The sequence below is a fragment of the Oratosquilla oratoria genome, chromosome 33, assembly GCF_046742065.1.
Source record: "Oratosquilla oratoria isolate Oo_2021 chromosome 33, ASM4674206v1, whole genome shotgun sequence".
In the NCBI taxonomy this organism is placed as follows: domain Eukaryota; kingdom Metazoa; phylum Arthropoda; class Malacostraca; order Stomatopoda; family Squillidae; genus Oratosquilla; species Oratosquilla oratoria.
The window spans coordinates 3,352,914-3,378,024 of NC_134809.1; the positions used below are offsets into that span (position 1 = coordinate 3,352,914).

The 25,111-nt window shown below is 45.8% G+C and overlaps 1 protein-coding gene across 4 annotated transcripts in view; it reads right to left on the reverse strand.

The window, feature by feature from the left end:
- Nucleotides 1-25,111, reverse strand: part of HERC2 (E3 ubiquitin-protein ligase HERC2) — a 133,965-nt gene that overhangs the window by 54,595 nt on the left and 54,259 nt on the right. For 3 of the 4 annotated variants that reach the window (XM_076172470.1, XM_076172472.1, XM_076172469.1), the window contains exons 36-42: nt 24,715-24,906; nt 19,353-19,497; nt 17,684-17,874; nt 8,702-8,834; nt 6,699-6,815; nt 4,462-4,592; nt 2,609-2,758 (exon numbers count right to left, since the gene is read on the reverse strand). In XM_076172470.1, the coding sequence (XP_076028585.1) occupies nt 2,609-2,758; nt 4,462-4,592; nt 6,699-6,815; nt 8,702-8,834; nt 17,684-17,874; nt 19,353-19,497; nt 24,715-24,906 (1,059 nt within the window). The remainder of the gene's footprint in view (nt 1-2,608; nt 2,759-4,461; nt 4,593-6,698; nt 6,816-8,701; nt 8,835-17,683; nt 17,875-19,352; nt 19,498-24,714; nt 24,907-25,111) is intronic. The other variant, XM_076172471.1, reaches the window with a different exon arrangement.

The following is a 25,111-nucleotide window of genomic DNA, read 5'->3' on the forward strand; positions in this document are numbered from 1 at the left end:
GTAAAGAAGCTTTACATTAGATTGATTGACTCGTTCACTGAATGAGTGAGTGTGTTTGTGTGTGCATATGTGTACCTAATTGTAGGTACACACATACATAAACATGAATGTATGTGTATTTACATAATTGAAGTATACAGGAAAGGAGCAATGCTCATTGGTTCCTCTCTACTATTCTCTAATTTTCTAACATACCTAGACTCAAATTCATGTACAGTTCCAACTTAATCTATATCTTTGATTTCCAATTATCATATTTAGATTTGAACTCGTGTATTGTTTGAGCTTGGGCTATATCACCTTCTAAGCTATTCCACATATTTATACATCTATATGGAAAACTGTATTTCTTCACATCCTTTCAGTTTAGTAATTTACCTTGTATCCCTAGGTTTTCCATTTTTTTTTTTTTTTTTTTTACTAATTTTCTGTGGTACTTTGTCAAAGACTTTTTGTAAGTCTTGGAAAGCACAATCATCCCATCCATTCCTTTCTTGTATTATATCTATGTCTTGAGTAGAAACAGATTAAGTTTGTGACACATGACCTTCCCTGTCTGAATCCAAATTGTCTCAGGTTTATTATATTCTTTTCTTCCAGGCGTTTTATCCATCTATTCTTGATCATCTTTTCACAAATTTTGGCTACAGTGCTTGTAAGGGAGACCAGTCTGTAATTTGTTGGTTCTTCTTAGTTTCCTCCTTAATATATTGGTTCAATATTGGCATTTTTCCAGTCCCTCCTTATTTTTCCTTCTTTGAGTGAGCAACTTGTTATGTTATATATTTTGTCCATTAACTCCTCTTTACATTCTTTTAGTATCCAATTTGCAATTCCATCTGGGCTGTGTGATTTCCTGACATCAAGCTTCGTTACTTGATCCATTATTTTTGGTTTGGGTTGATCTTTACATTTTTCTATGATGTCTATTTTGTAATTTCTTTTTCCTCTCTGTGCACTTTTACATATTCATTTCTATGGTTGATGTATATTTGCCATTTTCCAGGGTTTTTTTTTTCTTTTTTTTTCCAAGCTTTATCTCTTCTATCTTTTGCCTCACTGCATCTTCTGTTGAACCAGCACTTAATGTACACTTTTTCCTGTTTCTGTCTTGGCATGTATCTATTCACTCCTTCATTATAAATTTCCATCAAAATCATCAATTTCTCTTCCATTTGTGTCTCTGAAAAAGTTTTCCCAATTGTATTTTGAAAGAATTTCTTAAGTTTCCCAAAGTCCATTTTGTTGTATATCAGTCTTCCTTTTCTGTATTTCTCATTTCTCTCTATATTTCCTCCTTTAGTTCAACCTCTATTAGTATGTGGTCACTCTTTCCAAATGGTGTCTTGTATTTAATTTTATCCACAATTTCAGGTTCTGTTGTAAATATTAAATCTAGTCTTGACAGTTCTTCATTACTTCTATATCTGGTATTTTCTTTTACCCATTGTGTCATTGTATGTTCTATAGTCAAGTAATACATTTCCCCATAGATCCTCTCCACCTTTCACTGTCATCTCTTCCCAACAGATTTCCTTGCAGTTAAAATCTCCCATAAATACCAGGTCATCTCCATCCTTTAGCATCTTGTTTAATGAATGGCTTGTGTGTGTGTACATTTACCTAATTGTAGTGTACAGGAAAAAAGCAATACCTGTAGAGTCTAATCTTCTACTCTCCAATTTATAATACCTGGCTTTATCATGTATAGTTCCAACTTGGTCTATATCCTTAATTTCCAATTATCATATTTAGATTTGAATTCATGTATTGGTCCAGCTTGGGTGATATCACCTAAGCCATTCCAAATATTTATGAATCTATATGGAAAACTATTTCTACACATCTTTTAGACATGTGGTCTTTCTTAATTTGACAGATTAACTGAAAAGTACAGTATGGGCAAAAATGAATAATAAACATCCTTGTATGTGCAGATAGCACTGTTCTGCTAATAGAGAGGTGGGCATAAATAGGTTGTGCATGAATTTGGTAAGGTTACTGGAGTAGAAATCTAAAAGCTTATGTTTCAAAGAGTAAGATAAAGGTGGTTTCCTAGATGATTTTCTCTAATATCCTTCTTGCAGGAATACCACTTGCTGGCAACCATCATTGGTGGGTTAGGATTCTAGCCAGCTGATAAGAATAAAGTACTAAATTTCTTTCTTCACTGTGACCAGCATCAGTGGTTCATGAACATCTTTGGCAGAGAAGCATACTTACAGCTAAACATTTCTGTATCCTTATATATCTAGAAATATCTTAAGCCCTTTTATCATGGTGTACTTTCAAGCTTTTGCTCCTACTATGAAGAATTCTGATCACTTCAAACTATGAGGTCTTCTTCATCAAGAACCCATAAAGTCTACATTTTTTTTCCTTAAGCACTACAAAATCATCCCTAACAGAATCAGTAGACCACCATGTACACAGTTCAATACTTTCCTCATAACAAATACCTACCAACAATAAAATCACACTTACAGACCACAGTGCAGATCTAAGCAGGAACACACTGATTGAAATCAAGGTGGTGGAAGCAAATGCATGTTGCATGCTATCACAACACATGCACTCTGGCAACTATCTTAATGTAATAAAATTATACCTCCTGCAGATGAGAGGAGTCATCTCCTACCCCATCAAGGTTGTTGCTGGAGGAATTCTGATCAGTAGTGGTAGTCTGCAGCAGCACCAGACGCAGGAGAGACTGATGATTCAGAAGGGCCCTGCATGCATTCATCGCCAACATTCGCACCTACAGAAAAACACATTAAAAGTCTAAATAAACAATGATAAAAATTAAATACTCATTTATGTTTTCTCAATCCAGAATCTTTCAAAGAAATCCCAAATATCTCAGCAGGCCAAGGATTAATATATTAGCCACCCCACACAGCGAGTGACACTTTAAAGATAAAAAAAAATATGTGTAAATATCAGTAGCTTGCTGGCTGAGCGGGTTAGGGCGTCGTTACTTGTGGTGAAGGTCGAGGTGAGGGCAGTTCGAATCCTGCCACCAGCAAAGTTGAACCAAGGGCATGGTTCAATAAATTCCACTCTACAAAACCCTCAGTGAGGGGCACCGTCCTAGCCTCCCTATAGGGGGGGAGTGTGTGACGTTAAACCCTATCATCATCATCATCAGTAGCCCGACGACATCCCAAAGGGATTACTCACGAATGGATGAGGTGGGAGGGTCATTATATAAGTGAAACAGTAGAGGTTAACCAGCTTCGGCTGTCAATCCCTACTGTGAAGGTGAGTGCCTTACTGCATTGCTTTTGACCCAGGCAGAGGGTAGAGGGCAGGAATGACCCTTCAGTAAATGGGAAAACAAATGGGTGTTTAATGGGTGTGGGGTGGGTGGAAAGTGGGTGTGCATGTTTTGGGTGAGGCAAGATATGAATGAAGAGAAATATACATATACTTATCCACCTGAAAATTTTTCATTTTAACTAATTGGCACCTATTTCATATGTTTACCCACCTGTAAAAATAGTGAAAGCACTTGAGAGAAACACCAAGAATGAGATGGATAGATGGGGTGAAAGAATGTCTGCTGTGCAAGAAAGAGAATGCAAAAGATATGTGTGAACAGATGAAGGAATGACATGACCTAAAAGGATGTCCTTCTTGTCCGCTCCATAATTTTTTGGGTGGATATGGAGGGTCACCATCTAATGAAGCAGTAGGGGAAATGCAACTCCATCTGCCAGGATCTATTGTTGAGGTGCAGTGTCTCATTGGCCTGACAGCTGGAAACTTAGTAATTTGAAATTGACAGGAAAAAACTAAACTAATGGAATAAATCAAGATGTTACCAGAACAGTAATGGCAATTAGAACCATGCAGGGGAGTTTCATACATACATACATACATATACCAAGGCTTTTTCCCCCTTCCAAGGGAGGTAGCCAAAAAGGGAAAGGCACAAAAACACTCCCACCCATTTCATCCCTAAATACACTCCACACCCCTCCCACCCTTCCTCTCATCTGAGCACCTCCTGGATGACGGGTCATTCCTGCACCCTGCCCACCGCCCTGGGTCAGAAGCAGTGTCGCAAGACACAGTACATCCACAGCGAGGCCGCTTCATTTAATCGGCGACCCCCCCTCTCCGTCCCCCTTTGCATATAAGGCGAGGACGGGGAGAAATCCCTTCGGGCTGCGTCAAAATTTACTCACACATACTACCCCACCCCCCACTTCCCCGCCCATTCCTCCTCATGCAGTCACAACATCATCCATATACAACCATTCTCCACTCACCTCTGTCTTCCGTCCTCTCCCTTCCTTCCTCAACAGACATTCCCATCTTCCCCAAAGCCCCCTTCACCCCATCCATCCACCTCATCCTAGGACGTCCCCTCATGTTCACTCCCTCCACGTCTGCCTTCCATACCTCTTTTACTAGTCTTTCTTCACAAAAAAAATTACATTTTCACATAATCCTTACCTGCTGTATTCTGAGTAGTGTTGGAGAGAGGCTGTGAGAGGACGAAAAGAGTGCATTACGTGTGTAATCACCAGCAATGGCCACCAGGGATGCCCACACTTGTACACACATTGTTGTCACACTTAAATGATCTGAAAAATAATAAATAATTACATTGTGTGTATTTACCTAACTGTAGTGTACAGGGTTGGTACAATGCTCACAGGGTCCCATCTTTCTTCTTCCGTTTATCAAACCACGCCTTGAATTATTTCTACATTGGGGCTTGGGCTATATTTTCATCTTAATCCAGAAGTCCACACTTTTATATAGAAAGCTATACTTCTTGACAACTTTTAAACAAGTTTAATTTTTCAGTTTTTTACTATGCCTTCTTGTCAATCTTTCTTCTTGTACCAGTAATTCTTCTCCCTCCAATTTCTCTAAACCTGTTTCCAGTTTAAATCATCATTATCATGTTGCCTCTCTCTACACTCCTTCAACATGGTAAGTTGGAGTTTCTTCAGTCTTTCCTCTTGCTTGTTACCTTTTGTATTCCCTCTATTTTTCTTAAATCTTTCTGTATGATGATCATATAACTGTTCAGGCTGTATTTACCTAATTGTAGTATACAGGAAAGCAGCAATACTTTTTGGGTCCAGTCTCCCATTTTCTAATTTCTTATGATACCTAGCCTCAAATTCCTTGATTTCCAATTATCATATTTAGATTTGAACTCTTGTATTGTTTGAGCTTGGGCTATATCACCTAAGTTATTCCAAGTATTTATGCATTTATATGGAAAAGTGTATTTCTTCACATCCTTTAGACATGTGGTCTTTCTTAATTAGTATCATGCTTTCAATTATATATTTTTTATCATATACTCATCTATACAGTGAAATGCCACTCTTATGTTTTTCAACAGATTATAAGACTCTCCTCAGGTACGTAGGTCCTTTTCCTCCTTTGTTTTTATAATTTCTTTTCCCACTTTTGCAATCCATCCGACAATAGATACCTGTAGGTAAGAGGTCACCAAATGTTTTCTGCAGCAGGCCAGATAGTGGAAAGAATGATTACCGAGGGCTGCATAACCATTTTCTTCAGTACAATGCAGTAAATAAACAAAAAATAAAGACAACCAACATATTCATTTACCAATACACAAAATACAAAATACACAAAAAATAAAGACAAATACAAAATTAAAGACAAAAATGTAATAATTTACCAAAAAGCTTTAGGGAACAAAAAATAAAATAAAATAAAACAAAAATAAATAAATTTATCTTTCCCTTATAAGGGAGGTACCTAAATCAGGGGTACATACCTATTCCCACCCACTACATTCCCCTCCACCACCTTTCCACAGTACATCCAGAGCAAGGTTGCTTCATTTAATCTGTGACCCCCCCCTCTCCGTCCCCTCATATATAAAATAAAATATACAAAATAAAAGATATAGAAAAAAAACCCATATGCATGAACCATGCAAATCTAAGTTCACATCTCACTTTCAAGTTTTGCTAAAATAAACAAATGTATACATACATACAGTCATGGTCATGGCAGATACAGCCTGTAAGCAATGGTAACCAAAAATGGCAGCATGGCTAGGAAATGTACTAAAATTGAAATCTGTATTCACAAAACAATATTTTGTCATGTCACCATTACTCTCATTTGTCTTCTTAGAAGGTCTAGGATGGGGCTTTGGAGGTGGTATGATGCTTGGTGGTAGCTCATGGGAGGCTGCCCACATGGGCAGGACAGTAGCATTGTGGCAGTCCATTCGCCAGCAAATTTCCATAATAGGCACAATTTCCTCTCTTAGGGCAATTATCTTAGGCCTTTCCTTCTTGCCTGTGGTTTTCATACCCATATTAAGTGCTCAGTAAAGGTAATGTGTAGGAAGACCAGCTGAAGACAAAAATAACCCCATGGAAAGAATAAATGCAAAAACTATCATTTGTGTGACTGCCTGAGGTGCACAGAGGCAAGAGAAGGGTAGCAACAGGTGGCTGGAGTCTGCTTAGATGCCAGAAGTCACTAGATAACCAATACAAATGATTTCTGGGGTTCTTTGCCCACAAGAGTTGCAACCACCATCCGCGTTCGTTTCTATGGGTAGGTTGCGTCTCCCATGACTGGCACTGAACATACACACACCTAAAGGCCTTTTAACTCTTAAATGGAAATAGGCAAATTGAAACATACGCCTACCTTATACCTAACAAGTAAAATATAAAACTCACCTATTGCGAAGCTTTTGGATGGTAAAGGAACAATACTCGAGAGGCTGAAACGCTGTAGGTCTCCTCCTCCGTGGGGTTGGATATGGGCTTTGTGACGTCCTATTCGAGCAATAGTTCCTGCCAAAGGTCATGTTACACAGAATTACATTCTAATCTTCATTTACCTCATTTCCTATGCATAAAGATAAAGCTAAGAAGAAAGCACAATGGTAAAATGTTTGTGCAACTGTTACAGTATATAATATAAACAAATATTTTTTTAGTGGCTCAATGAAATATTAAAAAACAGAAAAAAATATTGACATACATACATATACCAAGGCTTTTTCCCCCTTACAAGGGAGGTAGCCAAAAAGGAAAAGGCATAAAATCATTCCCACCCATTCCATCCCTGAATACACTCCACACCCCTCCACCCTCCCTCTTATCTTACCACCTCCTGGATGACGAGTCATCCCTGCACCTTGTCCACTGCCCTGGGTTAGAAGCAGTGTCGCAAGACACAGCACATCCACAGCAAGGCCGCTTCATTAAATCGGTGACCCCCCCTCTCAGTCCCCCCCATGCATAAAAGGAGAAGATGGGGAGAAATCCCTTCGGGCTGCGTCAAATTTTGCTCACATACACTACCTCACCCCCCATCCCCCCACTAACTCCACCTCATGCATAACAGCATCATCCATATACAACCATTCTCCATTCACCCCTGTCTTCTGTCCTCTCCCATCCTTCCTCAACAGACATTCCCTTCTTCCCCAAAGCCCCCTTCACCCCATCCATCCACCTCATCCTAGGACGTCCCTTCATGTTCACTCCCTCCACATCTGCCTTCCATACCTCTTTTACTAGTCTTTCTTCACTCATTCTTTCCATGTGTCCAATCCTCCTAATACTCTTTCATCAACCCTATCTCCCAACTCCCTTTCCACCCGTTCTCCTCACCTCCTCATTTCTCACTCTATCTAGCCTAGTAACCCCCATCATACTTCTCAACTTCTCAAACACATTCAAACTCCTTCTCTCTTCTTCTCTTATGTTCCATGTTTCTGCCCCATACAGTGCTGTTGGCACAATCACTCCTTCCTATAGTCTCCTCTTAGTATCCATTCCCAAATGTTTATTCCTCATTACACTTTTTAATCCACCAAGGCATTTACTTGCTTCTCTCAATCTACATTCTACCTCCACCTACACTCCACCTTTTCCTGCCACATTTGCACCTAAGTATCTAAAACTATCCACTTCCTCCAGTCGCTCTCCCTTAACGCTCACTTCCAGTCTGCTGCCACTTTCACCCATTGAACATCTCATCACCTTACTTTTACCCACATTTATCTTCAGCTTTCTTCTATCACACACTCTCCCAAACTCTGTCACCAACTTCCTCAATCCCTCCTCCGATCCTGCCACAAGCGCAGTGTCGTCAGCAAACAACAGCTGGCTCACCTCCCACTTTTCTCCATTTTCTTTAACCATCTCCAATCCCTGACCCACTACCCTTGCATTTACCTCTCGCACTACCCCATCCATGTATAAGTTGAACAGCCAGGGCAACATAACACATCCCTGGTGAAGTCCCACTTTTACCTTGAACCACTCACTTTTTCCATTTCTAATGCTGACACAAGCTCTACTACTCTCATAAAAACTCTTGACACCTCCTAGAAGCTTTCCTCCTATCCCATATATCCGCAAAACCTTCCACAGTGCCTTTCTGTCTATCCTGTTGTAAGCCTTTTCCAGATCCATAAAAGCCAAAAAAACATCCTTCCTCTTTCCTATAGCTTTCTCACATATTTGTCTTACCACAAAAATCTAATCCACACAACCTCTACCCGTCCTAAATTCACACTGTTCCTCACCAATTACTCCCTCTGTTCCTCTCCTAATATTGACAAAGTTTAGAAAAATTTATGATGATAAAGTTGTTCAACCTTTGTGAAGGGCTAAGTGAATTAAGTTAATCCTAGATCTGTATATACTATTCTTCCAATTAAACTTACCTCTCACATCTTCCTCAACCAAGACCATACCACCAAGACGTGGTCTGGCATCCACACCACCGCATACAGCTAAGGAAGCAACTACACCACTGGCTTGACTCACCAAGCCACCACCACTATGCCAGTCATCCACCTTAAAAAAATAAAATAAAATAAAATAAATAAATAAATGAATAAAATGATTGAATAGAAATAACAATGATCATTCTATATCCTCCTTTTGTTAAATAAATCTTTGATGAAAATTATGGCAATAATGACAATGATGAATATGATGTTTAACTTGTACTATCCCTCCATTATGTTGCTCTCCTTCCACCTCCCCTTTCTCATGAATGTAACACAATTTCTTCAGAGCAATACTGTTCCCATGGACAGAAGAACTGGTTATTGCTGCTGAAATACTAATGATAAGAAGGGTGATGTTGATACCGATGTGAGAAGGATGAGGAGGAAGATGAGGGAGGAGGAAGATGAGGGACGAGGAAAAGGAGGAAGAGGAGGAGGAGAGTAGACATGGAGTAGGAGGGAACTAGGAGGGGGAGAACATAGAAGAGGAAGAGGATATGGAGTAGAAGGAGGAGGAGAAGAATATGGAGGAGGAGGAGGATATGGATGAGGAGGAAGAGGATATGGAGGAAGAGGATATGGAGGAGGAGGAGGAGGAGAAAGAGGATGCAGAAGGGAAGAGGAGGAGGGGAACATGTGGGGGAGAAGGGGGTATAAGGAGGGAGGAGGGCAATATGAGGGGAAGAGGAGAGTAATAAAAAAAAGAGGAGGGGAATATGAGGAGAGGAGGGGAATACAAGGGGAAGAGGGGAATATGAGGAGAGGAGGGGAATACAAGGGGAGAAGGAGGGGAATATGAGGGGATAAGGAGGGGAATATGAGACGAGGAGGAGGGGAATATGAGACGAGGAGGAGGGGAATATGAGACGAGGAGGAGGGGAATATGAGACGAGGAGGAGGGGAATATGAGACGAGGAGGAGGGGAATATGAGACGAGGAGGAGGGGAATATGAGACGAGGAGGAGGGGAATATGAGACGAGGAGGAGGGGAATATGAGACGAGGAGGAGGGGAATATGAGACGAGGAGGAGGGGAATATGAGACGAGGAGGAGGGGAATATGAGACGAGGAGGAGGGGAATATGAGACGAGGAGGAGGGGAATATGAGACGAGGAGGAGGGGAATATGAGACGAGGAGGAGGGGAATATGAGACGAGGAGGAGGGGAATATGAGACGAGGAGGAGGGGAATATGAGACGAGGAGGAGGGGAATATGAGACGAGGAGGAGGGGAATATGAGGGGAGGAGGAGGGGAATATGAGGGGAATATGAGGGGAGGAGGAGGGGAATATGAGGGGAGGAGGAGGGGAATATGAGACGAGGAGGAGGGGAATATGAGACGAGGAGGAGGGGAATATGAGACGAGGAGGAGGGGAATATGAGACGAGGAGGAGGGGAATATGAGACGAGGAGGAGGGGAATATGAGACGAGGAGGAGGGGAATATGAGACGAGGAGGAGGGGAATATGAGACGAGGAGGAGGGGAATATGAGACGAGGAGGAGGGGAATATGAGACGAGGAGGAGGGGAATATGAGACGAGGAGGAGGGGAATATGAGACGAGGAGGAGGGGAATATGAGACGAGGAGGAGGGGAATATGAGACGAGGAGGAGGGGAATATGAGACGAGGAGGAGGGGAATATGAGACGAGGAGGAGGGGAATATGAGACGAGGAGGAGGGGAATATGAGACGAGGAGGAGGGGAATATGAGGGGAGGAGGAGGGGAATATGAGGGGAGGAGGAGGGGAATATGAGGGGAGGAGAAGGGGAATACAAGGGGAGGAGGGGAATATGAGAAGAGGAGGGGAATATGAGAAGAGGAGGGGAATATGAGGGGAGGAGAAGGGGAATACAAGGGAAGGAGGAGGGGAGTGCAAGGGAAGGAGGAGAATACAATGGGAGGAGGAGGGGAATATGAGGGAAGAACGAGGTGAATACAAGAGGAGGAGGGGATGAGGAGGGGATGAAGAGGAGGGGAGGAGGGGAGGAGGGGAGGAGGGGAAGAGGAGGGGAGGAGGAGGGAGGAGGGGAGGAGGAGGAGGAGGAGGAGGAGGAGGAGGAGGAGGAGGAGGAGGAGGAGGGAAGGAGGAGGAGGGGAGGAGGAGGGGAGGAGGAGGGGAGGAGGAGGGGAGGAGGAGGGGAGGAGGGGGAGGAGGAGGAGGGGAGGAGGAGGAGGAGGGGAGGAGGAGGAGGAGGGGAGGAGGAGGAGGAGGGGAGGAGGAGGAGGGGAGGAGGATACAGGGGAAGGAGGAGGGGAATACAAGGGGAGGAAGAGAAGAAAAATGTAATTTTCGCAGGAAAATTAATTTTTCCCTGATACAAACCTGAGGTACTCCTTACACTAGGATACTCTCGCGTAGCGCGAATATTTCTACTGCGAAATTAAAATCCTCACTCTGTGGGTCTGGGCAACACTTATCCTCAGTAAGGGGCCCCATTGGGGCAAGGGGGGGGGCCCTTGCCCTCCACCACAAGTCTCGCACACTATAACCATTCTCTGAGCCAGGTATGATTTAAGCACAAGGTTGTCAGGCAAGGAGAAGGAACTGTTTAGAGGGGTGGTTGAGGAGGGCCATTAAAGGTAAGGAGTACCTCAGGTTTGTATCAGGGAAAAATTAATTTTCCTGCGAAAATTACATTTGTTCCGAAGAATACAAACTCTTCGGTACTCCTTACACTAGGAGACTCAGACTTAGGAGGGAAGGAAGTTGTTATCTAGCCTGGGAAACCGCTGTAAGGAAAATCTAGTGTGCTAAGACTATGTTGACCAGACCCCTATACATTCCCCTCACTTTGAAGTGCACCCCTTTCTGTTCCCTGGAGTGGAGACAGAAAGGTTATAATCACTTTTGTACCACTGAAGGGCTTGAATTGATTCCCTTGGAATGCTTGAGAGCCCGCGGGTGAGGTAAGGGAATGTAAGAGTATGAGAAGGATTTTAGAAAGTTATCCCTGCAGTTGCCGAGCCAGAACCTGGATGAGTTGTCAGGGTCGGCTGTGTGCTCTTGAGGAGGGGTATATCATTTTCAGGACTTCTTGGGCGGCCACTATGGGGCCCAAAGATAAGTTCCCTAAAGATTCCCGCATAACTTCTTTGAGGTAAAAGGAAGTGAACGTATTCTGGCTCTTCCATATACCTGCTTGAAGAACCTGGTTGACTGACCGATTCTTTCTGATGACTAGGGAGGTCCCTACTGCCCTCAGGTCATGGGCAATCTGTGTGGTTCATGTCGCAGGCTCTGCGGATGACTTCCATTGTCCAGTAAGAAATGGAATTCTTAGTGATGGGCTACCTTTAGTAGAGATGAACAACCACTTTAATTCTGGTCGAAGATGTTCGGTTCTCTTGAGGTAGGTCCGGATGGCTTGTACCGGGCACAGAACTGTTTCAGTCTATTCTCCCCCTGCAAATTCGTCTAAGGATGGAACACTAAAGGACCAGAATCTAGGGTCGGATTTGGCAGGATCTTTGTTTTGGCAATGAATTGAGGCATGAAAGTGAAGGAGACCTCTTTCCATCCTTTGGAATGGGCGACTCTATAAGAGATGGCATGTAACTCCCCTACTCTCTTGGAAGATGCCAGGGCTAGCAGAAAAAACTGTCCTCTAGGAGAGGTCCTTCAGATGTGCCTCTCGGAGAGGTTCGTAAGGGGGACCCCTCAGAGAGTTCAGGACTAATGCCACATCCCGCGGAGGAGAACTGATTTCCCTGGGGGGGGGCATGATCTTTGAAGTGCCTGAAGAGCATGGAAATTTCCTGTGAAAGGGCTAGGACCATGCCCTTCAGAGAAAACACCTGATTTAGAGCTGCCCTATAGCTTTGTACTGCCGAGAGGGAGATCTTCCTGGACTTCCTGAGGACGTGGAAGGAGGCGATCTCAGGAATGGTGGCTCGAACTGGGACTAACTTCCTGGAGTGGCACCATTTTGCAAAGGCGCATTTCCCTTGATAAAGGTTAGCTGAGGAAGAGCAAATAGGAGCGGACATGTCCTCAACCACTTCTCTGGGAAAACCCTTCTTTAGGAGGATCTGGACTATAGTCTGAACGCGTGAAGATTGAGTGCTGAAGGGTTCTTGTGCCAAGGCCCGTTGATGGGTGGATACAGAAGATCTGGTCTTCCCTGAAGGGCCAGAGGCTCTTCTACTGCTAGCTCGAGGGCGTCCGGAAACCATGGGGCTTCGGGCCACCAAGGAGCGATCAAAGTCATCCGAAGGTAGGATGCGTGTCTTGCTCTGAGGAGTACCTTCTGGAGCAAGGGAAATGGTGGGAAAGCGTAGGAGTCCAGGTTGTCCCAACTTTGCAGAAGAGCGTTTTCTCCTGCTGTCAGAGGATCCAGGAAAGGGCTGAAATATATTGGGAGTTGTTGATTCCATCTCATTGCAAAAAGGTCCACTAGAGGGGAGCCCCATTTGCTGAGGATGAAGTTCGCTACCTCTCGATAGAGGGACCATTCTGTGTTGATTATCTGATTCTTCCTGCCGAGGTGGTCCGCCCAGACATTCCTCTTCCCCGGGATGTAACGGGCTTTGAGTGACACCTGGAGATTCTTGGCTAGGTTGAGGATGTCCATCATCAGAAGGCATAGTTCCTGGGAGACTGTGCCCCCCTTGCTCGTTCAGGTAGGCTACTACCAAGGAATTGTCCGACATTATGCCCACTACTTTTCCTGAGACTTGATCCTTGAAGTGACGGAGAGCCAGGAGTACTGCTTTCAACTCAAGCCAATTGATATGGGCTGTCCGCTCGACTGTGGACCAGGAACCGCTGATGTGATCGTCGTTGAGGTGGGCTCCCCAGCCCTCCTTGGAGGCATCGGAGAACAGGAGGACTTCGGGGGGAGATGGGCCGAGGGGCATCCCCATGAGAAGGTTGCATGGGCCTTCCACCAGAGAAGAGAATCCTTGACTTCTTCGGTGAGGGAGATGTGTTGTAGGGGTTCTCCCTCTTGCGGGGCCCACTGAGACTTGAGGAGCCACTGTAGCGGTCGCATTCTTTGTCTACTCCAGGGGATTAATTTCTCTATGGAGGCCATATGGCCCAGGAGGATTTGGCATTGTGTAGCCGTCAGGAACCTGGTCGATAGTGCCTGTGCAACTAGAGATGCGAGATTCGGGATCCCCTTTCCTACTGGGAAGGATTCCATTAGGGAGGAGTCCAGGACCATACCCAGGTACGTGACTCTCTGTTCTGGTAAGAAATCTGACTTTTCCGGGTTGACTACTGTGCCCAATTTCAGGACAAAGGTTAGGACCATTCTCAGGTGTTCTTGGCATAGCTGGGCGGAATGCATCTTGGAGGTCCAGCGACACCATGAAGTTCCCTTCCCTGATAGACGCCCTTACGGACTCTGGGGTGGCCATTCGGAACTTCGTCAGGGAAAAGGAACTTGTTGAGTGGAGACAAATAGATGACTGGTCTCCACACCCCTGTTGTCTTTTCTACTAGGAATAGCCGTGAGAAGAACCCTGGGTCCGGAGTCGAGACTTCCACTAAAGTTCCTGTCTGGAGCAGAACGGAGGATTCCTCCGCTAGGGCCCGCCCGCGAGCCGAGTCCGGGTGGAAGCTGCTGACTTGGATGGGATAGAGGGAGAGGTTTGGGACAGTGGAAAAGGGAAGACAATAGCCCGTCTTAATGACTTAGTAGGTCCAGTCTTCCGCCCCGGCCTCTTCCCATGCTCTCCAGTAGAGGGAGAGGCAACCCCCTATCTTGTGCGGAGGGGCTGGCGAATTCCTAGGAGTCCTGTGGGGGAGTCCGGAGCCTCTATAATGTTTGCGTCTAGGATCTCGGAGTCCACCATATCCGGGGGAATCAGCGCGTGGGTGAGCATAAATCTCCCTGAGGAGGGGGTCACTGGGGTTCCCCGAGGATGGTGTCTCTCCTGCGGGACTCGAAGTTGGCTCAGGACGTTGAGAGACAGGAAACCTGATGCTTCAGGGCTCTGCTCGCGCTTGCCAAAAAGCCTGGAGGTCGCATTCTTCCTGGGGTTGTAGTGCGGGTAAGAACTCCCACGCCGAGGCAAGGAGGCGTTCTAGCCAGGAGTTCACCGCCAGGGACAGAGCCAGTGATTGAAGGTGGGTGCTGACTTCCCTGCCAGAGAGGAGGACGTTTCGCCTGCGCAGCGACTCGGCGTCCGCCTAACCAGCTCTGGTAACCTCGCCGGGATCGAGGCTGCTCCGAGGGTTGACCCCGATGGGGTGTAGAAGCGCTTCTGGTGTTCCAATGGGACCGGAAGCCAACGCGTCTTCTCGGTCGTCCTTGTTGCGAGAGCGTCGGAGGCCTGGGCCATGGCTCTCGCCGTCTGCGTACTCCATGGAAGGTGGAGGGGAGGAGGCTGGGCTTTCTGAGAGTTGGCCGTCATGAAGATGTCAGACTCGAATGTGGCTTCCTCTGCTTTCGGGTGGCCCAGTCGATTCGCCCTCCGAACCCTCGCGAGGACGTCCGAGAAGGAAGGAGGGACCACCATCGAGGATTCCGACTGGGAAACGGGAGGGGAAAGGGAGCGTGCCCCCCCCCCCCCTACGGAGCTGTGGACATCGTCGTCGGCGTAGGAGGGGTCGGCACGGGCAGAGAGGAACCTCACGCTACCATCCCGGTCACTGATGGGTACAGAGGGGGGCCGAGCAAGTGGAAGATGGTCGAGGGGGGCCCTTGGGGGCGGTGACTCCTCACGAGCTTCCGTGCGGTGCACGAACCGCGCTTGAGAAGCGCGGAAAAATTCCCGTTGGGCCTCCATCTGTTCCTTCAACGTAGTGACGAGTGAACAGAGAGTGGGGAGGAGGTCCGGGGAATGTCCACTTGGTGAGTCCCGCCTGGGTGCGGATGGTCCGGGAGACGCCAAGGGGAGACTGCCTCCAATGGACGAAGCTGAGTCACCCACGACGAACGCGCGCGTGGGCACATCTCGGGCTTCCTGCCCACCGGGCATAGAAAGGGTTCCGGCGATGACCCGGCTCGTCTGACGACGGGTGGAAGGTGGATGTGGGGGACCACCCGAGGAGGAGAAGAGGCCGACGCGCTCCGAATCTCCGAACTCGGCTACTTTGTCCGTGGGGGGGCGGAGCCGCCGGCAGCGTCGCGGGGCCGGCGGACGCATCCGGGAAAAACTCGTACCCGGGGGGGGTGGGGGGTTCGCGGGGGCGGCTATTGTACAACCATTCCGTTTACTACGCTTAGGAGGGGGGAGACAACTGTCCGCGTCCTCCGCCGACGTAGCATCCGGTCAGCGAGAAATACCGCGTCTGCAACCTCGTCCCTGATCTCTGTCCCTGTGAGCAAAGGGCATGGAAGGTCACCGTTGATCACCCGGCTCTTTTGTGCGTACTGCGGGATTCCTGAGTAGAAGAGACTAAGGGGCTCTTTGCCCCCCCCCCCCTTTGTCCGTGCCGGCGTCGAGTTTCGGGGGCAGCCGCAAGCGACCACATCCGGGAAAAATGTCATACAGGAACGGTAGCTAGCGGTGGCTTTGACGCGCATGTCCGGCTACGCTAATCGTCCTGGTTTGAAGGAAGAGGACAACTTGGCCTGAGAATGACTCGAAGTGGCGTTGTACCACCTTCCTGGCGACTGTTGAGTTTCTGGGATGGGCGAGGGCAAACCGCAAGCGACCTCATCCGGGAAAAGCTCGTACAGGAACGGTAGCTAGAGGTGGCCTTAGGCGCATGTCCATCTACGCTAACCGTCCAAGTTTAAAGGAATAAAGGACAACTTGGCTTCCTGTCTACTACGCCGTGGAGGAGGGAGAGAATTGCTCGTCTCCTCCGAAGCCGTAGGCCGCCTTCCCTTGTTTTTGGGGGGGTGAAGAGGGAAGCCATTTTCTATGCTTGCGCACCTTTCTCCCTATCTCCCTTCGGCGAAACCACAACAATACTGGAACCAGATTCCATACTTACAGTGAAGGGTAGGATACCCGGGGGCGGTTAAGGGAATAATACAGGAAATGGAGAAGCACTGAAGAATTCCAGGACACAGGATGGCGTAGGGAAAACCCCGATGAAATTGAAGGACGACGAACTCCTTAGCGTCCTTAGAGTGAGCTGGCGACAATCGAAGCGGATTGCTTGATATTCGGCACCGACGTAAACATAGAACCGCTGAGTAATTAACGGTTCGCTGCCGCGCTAATAATGGGGTTTGACTGAGAATCGGCCCGTTAAGGGGGAAACCGATAAAAACTAAACATGTATAATAGAGATGTTAACGCGGTCACTACTGCGAAGAGAATGGTTATAGTGTGCGAGACTTGTGGTGGAGGGCAAGGGCCCCCCCCCTTGCCCCAATGGGGCCCCTTACTGAGGATAAGTGTTGCCCAGACCCACAGAGTGAGGATTTTAATTTCGCAGTAGAAATATTCGCGCTACGCGAGAGTATCCTAGTGTAAGGAGTACCGAAGAGTTTGTATTCTTCGGAACAAAGACCTTTGCAGGATTATGATATAAATATCTGTTAGGCAACATCTCTCAAATCACTCAACTCATGAATAAGTACAAAAAAAATGTACTAATCTTAGAAAGTGTCTAAAAGCAACATGATCTCACAAGAATGAACACACATGACAATTAAACAAGACTTCTTTACATCCAGAAAAATTATAAAAAAATAAACAACAATCACAAACCAGAAAAATTACAAATAAATGAACAAGTCACAAACCAGAAAAATTATAAATAAAAGAACAAGAATCGCAAATCAGAAAAATGATGAATAAATTCACAAGAATCACAAATCAGAAAAATGACTAATAAATGAACAAGAATCACAAATCAGAAAAATAACAAATAAATGAAAAAGAATCACAAATACAAGTTGTCCTTATGATTGTGACTCTTGTTCATTAATTAGCAAAAAGGAGTATATCCTGCTAAATTTCAGAAATTCTCTAATAAAACATATGCACGAACAGACAAGTTACCTGTAATTGAAACTGTGATAGATCGGCCAACAGCTGTGCTACCAGACTGAGTTTGTCGATGAGTGAGTCGCTGATGACAATATTCCACGCAGGAAGAGTGTGAAGACTTCGTAATAGTGCTACTATCTCCTCTGCTACAGTACCCGAGTGAGATGCTGTCAGGGAAACACAGGTTGTGCAGCTTTTTTTGGCTGGAAAGAGAAATCACATTAATTCAGTTAAGTTCCAGGCAAAGAGAGAAGAGAAAATGAAGAGAGAGAGAGAGAGAAAGGGGGGAGAGAGGGGGAGAAAAGAGAGGGGGAGAAAAGAGAGAGAGAGAGAGAGAGAGAGAGAGAGAGAGAGAGAGAGAGAGAGAGAGAGAGAGAAGAGAGGTAAGGGGGAGGGGGAGGGAGAGAAAGAGAGAGGGGGGAGGGAAAGAGAGAGGGAGGAGGGAAAGAGAGAGGGGGAAGGAAAAGAGAGAGGGGGAAGGAGAGAAAGAGAGGGGGAGGGAGAGAGAGAGAGGGTGAGGGAAAGAGAGAGAGGGTGAGGGAGAGAGAGAGAGAGAGAGGGAGAGAGAGAGAAGGGGAGAGAGAGAAGGGAAGAGAGAGAGAGGAGGGAGAGAGAGAGGGGGGGAGAGAGAGTGGGGAAAGAGAGAGAGAGGGGAAAAAGAGCGAGAGAGAGAGAGAGAGGTGGGAGAGAGAGAGGGGGAGGGAGGGAGAGAGAGAGGGGGAGGGAGGGAGAGAGAGAGGGGGAGGGAGGGAGAGAGAGGGGGGAGGGAGGGAGAGAGAGGGGGGAGGGAGGGAGAGAGAGGGGGGAGGGAGGGAGAGAGAGGGGGGAGGGAGGGAGAGAGAGGGGGGAGGGAGAGGGAGAGAGAGAGAGGGGGGAGGGAGGGAGAGAGAAAGGGAGAGGGAGAGAGAGAGAGGGGGGAAAGGAGAGAGAGATAGAGACAGGGAGGGACGGGGAAAGGAGAGAGAGATAGACAGGGAGGGAAGGTTAAAGGAGAGAGAGATAGACAGGGAGGGAAGGGGAAAGGAGAGAGAGATAGAGACAGGGAGGGAAGGGGAAAGGAGAGAGAGATAGAGACAGGGAGGGAAGGAGAGAGAGAGAGAGAAAGAGAGAGAGCAAGAGAGAGGGAGGAAAGGAGAGAGAGATGGAAAGAGAGGAAAAGATGGAGAGAGAGACAGAGAGGGAGGGATGGAGAGAGAGAGAGAGAGAGAGAGAGAGAGAGAGAGAGAGAGAGAGAGAGAGAGAGGGGGGGGAGAGAGAGAGGGGTGAGAGAGAGAGGGTTGAGAGAGAGGGGGGGAGAGAGAGAGAGAGCAATGTGCTGAGATGGGATGGGTAGTTTAAGCCCTTTAATACATATAACTGTTCAAAAAGTGAAACAGACTTACAAATAACAAGTACACTGTTTACTTGTGAAATGGGCAATGAGAAAATTTATATGAAATCTATATGATTATGTCATTTCCAAGTGAAACAATTTTAGGTCTTGCTGTAGTTTCTAGTTACGGGACTACTGAACACTATATTTATCTTTCATTAACTTGTTGATGTTATATGTCTACGATGAAAAAACGTGAATAGAAATACCATATAAGGCATTCAACAAGTGTAATATGGGATGCTCCAAACAATATAAAAACATACAAATGCAAACACTGAAGATTTCTGACAACTGTAGAATGCTTACAATTGGCATTGATGGCTGGATCGTTGGCACACGTAAGTAGAGTGTTACCCAGGACACACAAGATTCGATTGAAAATTATTTGTTTCTCCTTCGTAGAATCCATCTGATGTGGTAGGACAGCCCCAAGTAACCTTAGAGCCAAAATCTGTAAAAATGAAAGATGTCCGTCTATATCTATATACCAAGATGACCCGTCCTCCAGGTGGTGCCAAGATAGGAGGGAGGGACGAGGGTGGAGGGGAGTGGAATAAATGGGAAATTAAATGGGTGCGAGTGATTTCAATGCCTTTTTCTTTTTGGCTACCCTCTGTTAAGGGGGAAAAAGCCTTTGGTATATGTACGTATGTATGTAAGTTTTTTCCCCCTTACATGGGAGGTAGCCAAGTCAAAGGCACATACCTACTCCCATACATTCCACTCCCCTCCACCACCTCTTCCCTCCCTCTCATCTTAGCTCCTCATGGATGATGGGTTATCCCTATATTCCGCCCACTGCCCTGGGTCAAAAGCAATGCGTCAAGACACAATAAATCCACAGCAAAGCCACTTCATTTAATTGGCGGCAAACCCTCTCCGTCCCCTCATGCAGAAAAAGAGAAGACAGAGAGAAATCCCTTCAGGCAGCATCAAAATATCATTCACACATAAGCATCCCCTACATCCCCATCCCCGACCCCTCCCTTCCTTGCATAACAGTATAATTTATAGACAGCCACTCTCCACTCATCCCTATACCCTGCCTTCTTCCTTCCTTGCTCAACAGACATTCCCCTCTTGCTCAACACCCCCTTCACCCCATTCATCCATCTCATCCTCAACCGTCCCCTCAAATCCACTCTTTCTACCTCTGCCTTCCATACTTCTTTTGCTAATCTTTCTTCACTCGTTCTTTCCATGCGTCCAAACCATTCTAATACTCTTTCATAATTTTTTTCATTTCTTTCATCATTTGGTCTCATTATTTACTTTCTAATGTTTACATCTTTCAAAAATGAAAGACATAAACATTAAAAACCTACACTAAATACTTGCTAGCAATAACTAACCATATGTGGTCCTATGAAAATTAAATTTGATTTTGTTGAATCCCATATATTCAATAACCAAAATTTTCACTCCTAAATATGGAATGATAAGCACTTAGACAAAAATAAACAATATTCAACACCAACCCTGTACAAGGTACATACATATAGCAAAGGCTTTTTCCCATTACAAGGTAGGTAGCCGAAAAACAAAGGCATAGAAACCACTCCCACCCATTCCATCCCCTACATACTCCACTCCCCTCTACCCTCTTCCCTCCCTCTTATCTTGGCACCTCCAGTGACTGCATAAGTTTATCAAGTCAATATTTTAGTTACTTCAGCGACATCCCTACGGACCAAAGTCATGTGGGATTATTTTCTGATTAGAAACAGATTAACTATGAATGCTGATTATTTTTAACTTCTACATACATACATATACCAAGGCTTTTTCCCCCTTACAAGGGAGGTAGCCAAAAAGGGAAAGGCATAAAAACACTCCCACCCATTTCATCCCCAAATACACTCCACACCCCTCCCACCCTTCCTCTCATCTGAGCACCTCCTGGATGACGGGTCATCCCTGCACCCCGCCCACCGCCCTGGGTCAGAAGCAGTGTCGCAAGACACAGTACATCCACAGCAAGGCCGCTTCATTTAATCGGCGACCCCCCCTCTCCGTCCCCCTTTGCATATAAGGAGAGGACGGGGAGAAATCCCTTCGGGCTGCGTCAAAATTTACTCACACATACTCCTCATGCAGTCACAACATCATCCATATACAACCATTCTCCACTCACCTCTGTCTTCCGTCCTCTCCCTTCCTTCCTCAACAGACATTCCCCTCTTCCCCAAAGCCCCCTTCACCCCATCCATCCACCTCATCCTAGGACGTCCCCTCATGTTCACTCCCTCCACATCTGCCTTCCATACCTCTTTTACTAGTCTTTCTTCACTCATTCTTTCCATGTGTCCAAACCATCCTAATATTCTTTCATCAACCCTCTCTCCCAAATCCTTTTTCACCCCTGTTCTCCTCCTCACCTCCTCATTTCTCACTCTATCTAGCCTAGTAACCCCCGCCATACTTCTCAGACACCTCATCTCAAACACATTCAAACTCCTTCTCTCTTCTTCTCTTATGTTCCACGTTTCTTCCCCATACAGTGCTGTTGGCACAATCACTCCTTCATACAGTCTCCTCTTCGCATCCATTCCCAAATGTCTATTTCTCATTACACTCTTTAAACCACCAAGGCATTTACTCGCTTCTCTCAACAATCTACATTCTACCTCCACCTTCACTCCACCTTTTCCTGCTACACTTGCACCCAAGTATCTAAAACTATCCACTTCCTCCAGTCGCTCTCCCTTAATGTTCACTTCCAGTCTACTGCCACTTTCACCCCTTGTACATCTCATCACCTTACTTTTACCCACATTTATCTTTAGCTTTCTTCTATCACATACTCTCCCAAACTCTGCCACCAGCTTCCTCAATCCCTCCTCTGACCCTGCCACAAGCGCAGTGTCGTCCGCAAACAACAGCTGGCTCACCTCCCACTTTTCTCCATTTTCTTTAACCATCTCCAATCCCTGACTCACTACCCTAGCATTCACCTCTCGCACTACCCCATCCATGTATAAGTTGAACAGCCAGGGCGACATAACGCATCCTTGACGAAGTCCCACCTTTACTTCAAACCACTCACTCTCTCCATTTCCAATCCTAACACATGCTCTACTACTCACATAAAAACTCTTGACAGCTCCCAAAAGCTTTCCTCCTATCCCATAAATCTGCATAACCTCCCACAGTGCCTTTCTGTCTACCCTATCATAAGCCTTTTCCAGATCCATAAAAGCCCAAAAAACATCCTTCCCCTTTCCTATAGCTTTCTCACATATCTGTCTTACCACAAAGATCTGATCTACACAACCTCTACCTGTCCTAAATCCACACTGTTCCTCACCAATTACTCCTTCTGTTCCTCTCCTAATCCTCTCAATTAAGATTCTCCCATAAGCCTTCCCTACTACACTCAACAGGCTAATCCCTCTGAAATTACTACATTCACACTTGTCCCCTTTTCCCTTGTAAAGAGGAACTATACAGGCACTACTCCAGTCCTCCGGTACTCTACCCTCTCTCCAGCAAACATTAAATAATCTCGCCAACCAGTCCACCATCACTGAACCTCCCTTTTTCAGACATTCTGCATGACATCCATCCAGACCAGGTGCCTTACCTGCTTTCATCATCTTTACAACTGCCTTCACCTCATCCTTCCTTATTTCTCCTCCATTCTCCTCACTCATCACTCTCATTTTCTTCGTATTTCCCACTGCAGCTATCTTTCCTTCCCTATCCTCCTTCACATTCAGCAACTCCCTAAAATATTCTGCCCATCTTCCCCTCACTGCCATCTCTTCCATTATCAACTCTCCATCTGTACCTTTTACCTTTTCTTCCCTACTTGATTCGCCTCCTCTTCCTCTCTTAATTTCTTTCCAAAACATCTTTTTATTACTTTCAAAATTTTCTGTCATACTCCTACCCCATTTCACATCTGCTCTCCTCTTTGCCTCCTTTACCTTTTGCTTTACTTCTCTTTTCTTTTCTTTGTACGTCTCATATGACTCCCCTGTCCTCTTTTGTAACCAATCTGTGAATGCTCGCTTCTTCTCTTCTACAACCTTCTTTGTTTCCTCATCCCACCATTCACTACCCTTTCTTCTATTTCCCCCTGTCCTTCTTGTTCCACACACCATCCTTGCACACTTTAAGACTCCCTCCTTGAACCATCCCCATTCCTCCTCCACACCCATCTCTGCTCTATCCTTTACTCCCTCCCACTCCTCCTTCAGCTTCTTTTCGTACTCCTTCTCCTTTTCCTTTTCATTCAAGGAGTTCACTCTAAGAACCTCCCTACCTTTTGTCCCTTTCCTCCTTCTCCATCTATCCTCCACTCTCAACTTACCTTCCACCAAAAAATGATCTGATATTCCCTCTCCCCTTAGCACATGTACATCCTTAACTCTTCCTATCATAATCCTATTTACCGCTACATAATCCATTAGCGCTCTATCTACCACCCTTCCCTCCACCACCCTCTCCCATGTGTACTTATGCTTGACTTTCTTCCGAAACACTGTATTTGCTATCATCAACTCTCTTTCTAGACACATTTCCACCATCAACTGTCCACTACGATTCTTTCCTGGAACTCCACACTTCCCAACCACTCCATCGATTGGACCATTTCCCACTCTAGCATTAAGGTCTCCCAGTACTATTACATTGACATTTCTTCCTAAACCCTCTATGCACTCATTTAAATCTATCCAAAAGGCCTCCCTTTCTTCCATGCTCTTCTCACTGCCCGGCCCATATGCACTTACAAAGACCCACATCTCCTTTCCCAGTTTCACCTTCATCCACATTATCCTTGAGGAAACCTCCTTCCACTCCACTACCCCTTTACCTATCTCCTCACTTACTAGAATAGCCACCCCTTCCCTCCCTCGCCCTCTCTTCACTCCTGATAACCTCCCACTTACACTCCCAAACATACACTCACCCTTCCCTTTCAACTTAGTTTCACTCAAAGCCAACACATCCAACTTTCTTCTCACAAACATACTACCTATCTCTTCCCTTTTACTCTCATCTGTACCACATCCACGCACATTAAAAGACCCAAACCTTAGGGTGCTGGCCCGAGGCCCGCCAGCACCCCTTATGCCTTTTCTTTTCGATTTAGGAAGTTGCCCCTTGGGGCTACAGGGAGAAGGATGCCTAGTCCCTCTCCCCGTCCCTTTCTTCTTGCCTCTTACGATCCAAGTGGGAAAACTTGGTGGCAGTATTCTTTTCCCCCACCACAGGGAATTCCCCCAATCAGAAAGAGAATACTCAGAGAAATGGTACAGGACAGCAACAAGGGGTTGGGGGACAGCATAACGGAGGGACAGTCGTAGTATAAAAGTGTCATCATTTCTCTATGAACAGAATTTCTTCTATCATAGACAAAATGATGTGTGGCTCTGGTCCGTAGGGGCGCCCCATATAGACCCTAAAGTATCGACTGCATGTTACTTTGCCACAATAACAAGCAGCCAATACCATCCCTTTATTCCAATATCCATCTTAAATCCTTACTTTACTACCTCAGTGACTAAACCTCTTTTGGTGAAATATTGTCCTCAAGGATACAAGTAGAAGAATACTATGTAACTCTGGTCAATAGGGGCATCACATTAACATGGAAATTTCTAAGCAGAACATGTCACAAGACTTTAGTAACAAACAGGAAAAATGTAACAAGAGAATTTACCCTTCTGTACAGACTGCTGGGTTCTGATGATGTCTGTGCCACTGCCAGAAGCATGTTGACCCAAGGTGGGGCTGCTAGAACTCTACACACAGTTGATGAATTACAGACAGAGCGAACAAGACCAAGAGTGCACCAGGTATGGTATTGGTCTTCCAACAAGAAGTCTGAATCAGCACTTCCTGATATACCAGCCTATGGAAACAAACAAACAATGTTATAATTCAAATATCCATGGAAATTCCCATACTGGGGTACTGACTGCATAGATTTTTTGTGACACCATGACAGATGAGAGTTGTCCATACCAAAGGACTTTCTCCCCTTTTCTTGTGTTGAGTCACAAAACAATATTATTGCTAAAACTGTTCATCCATTTCACAAATCCCACCCTTTCTTA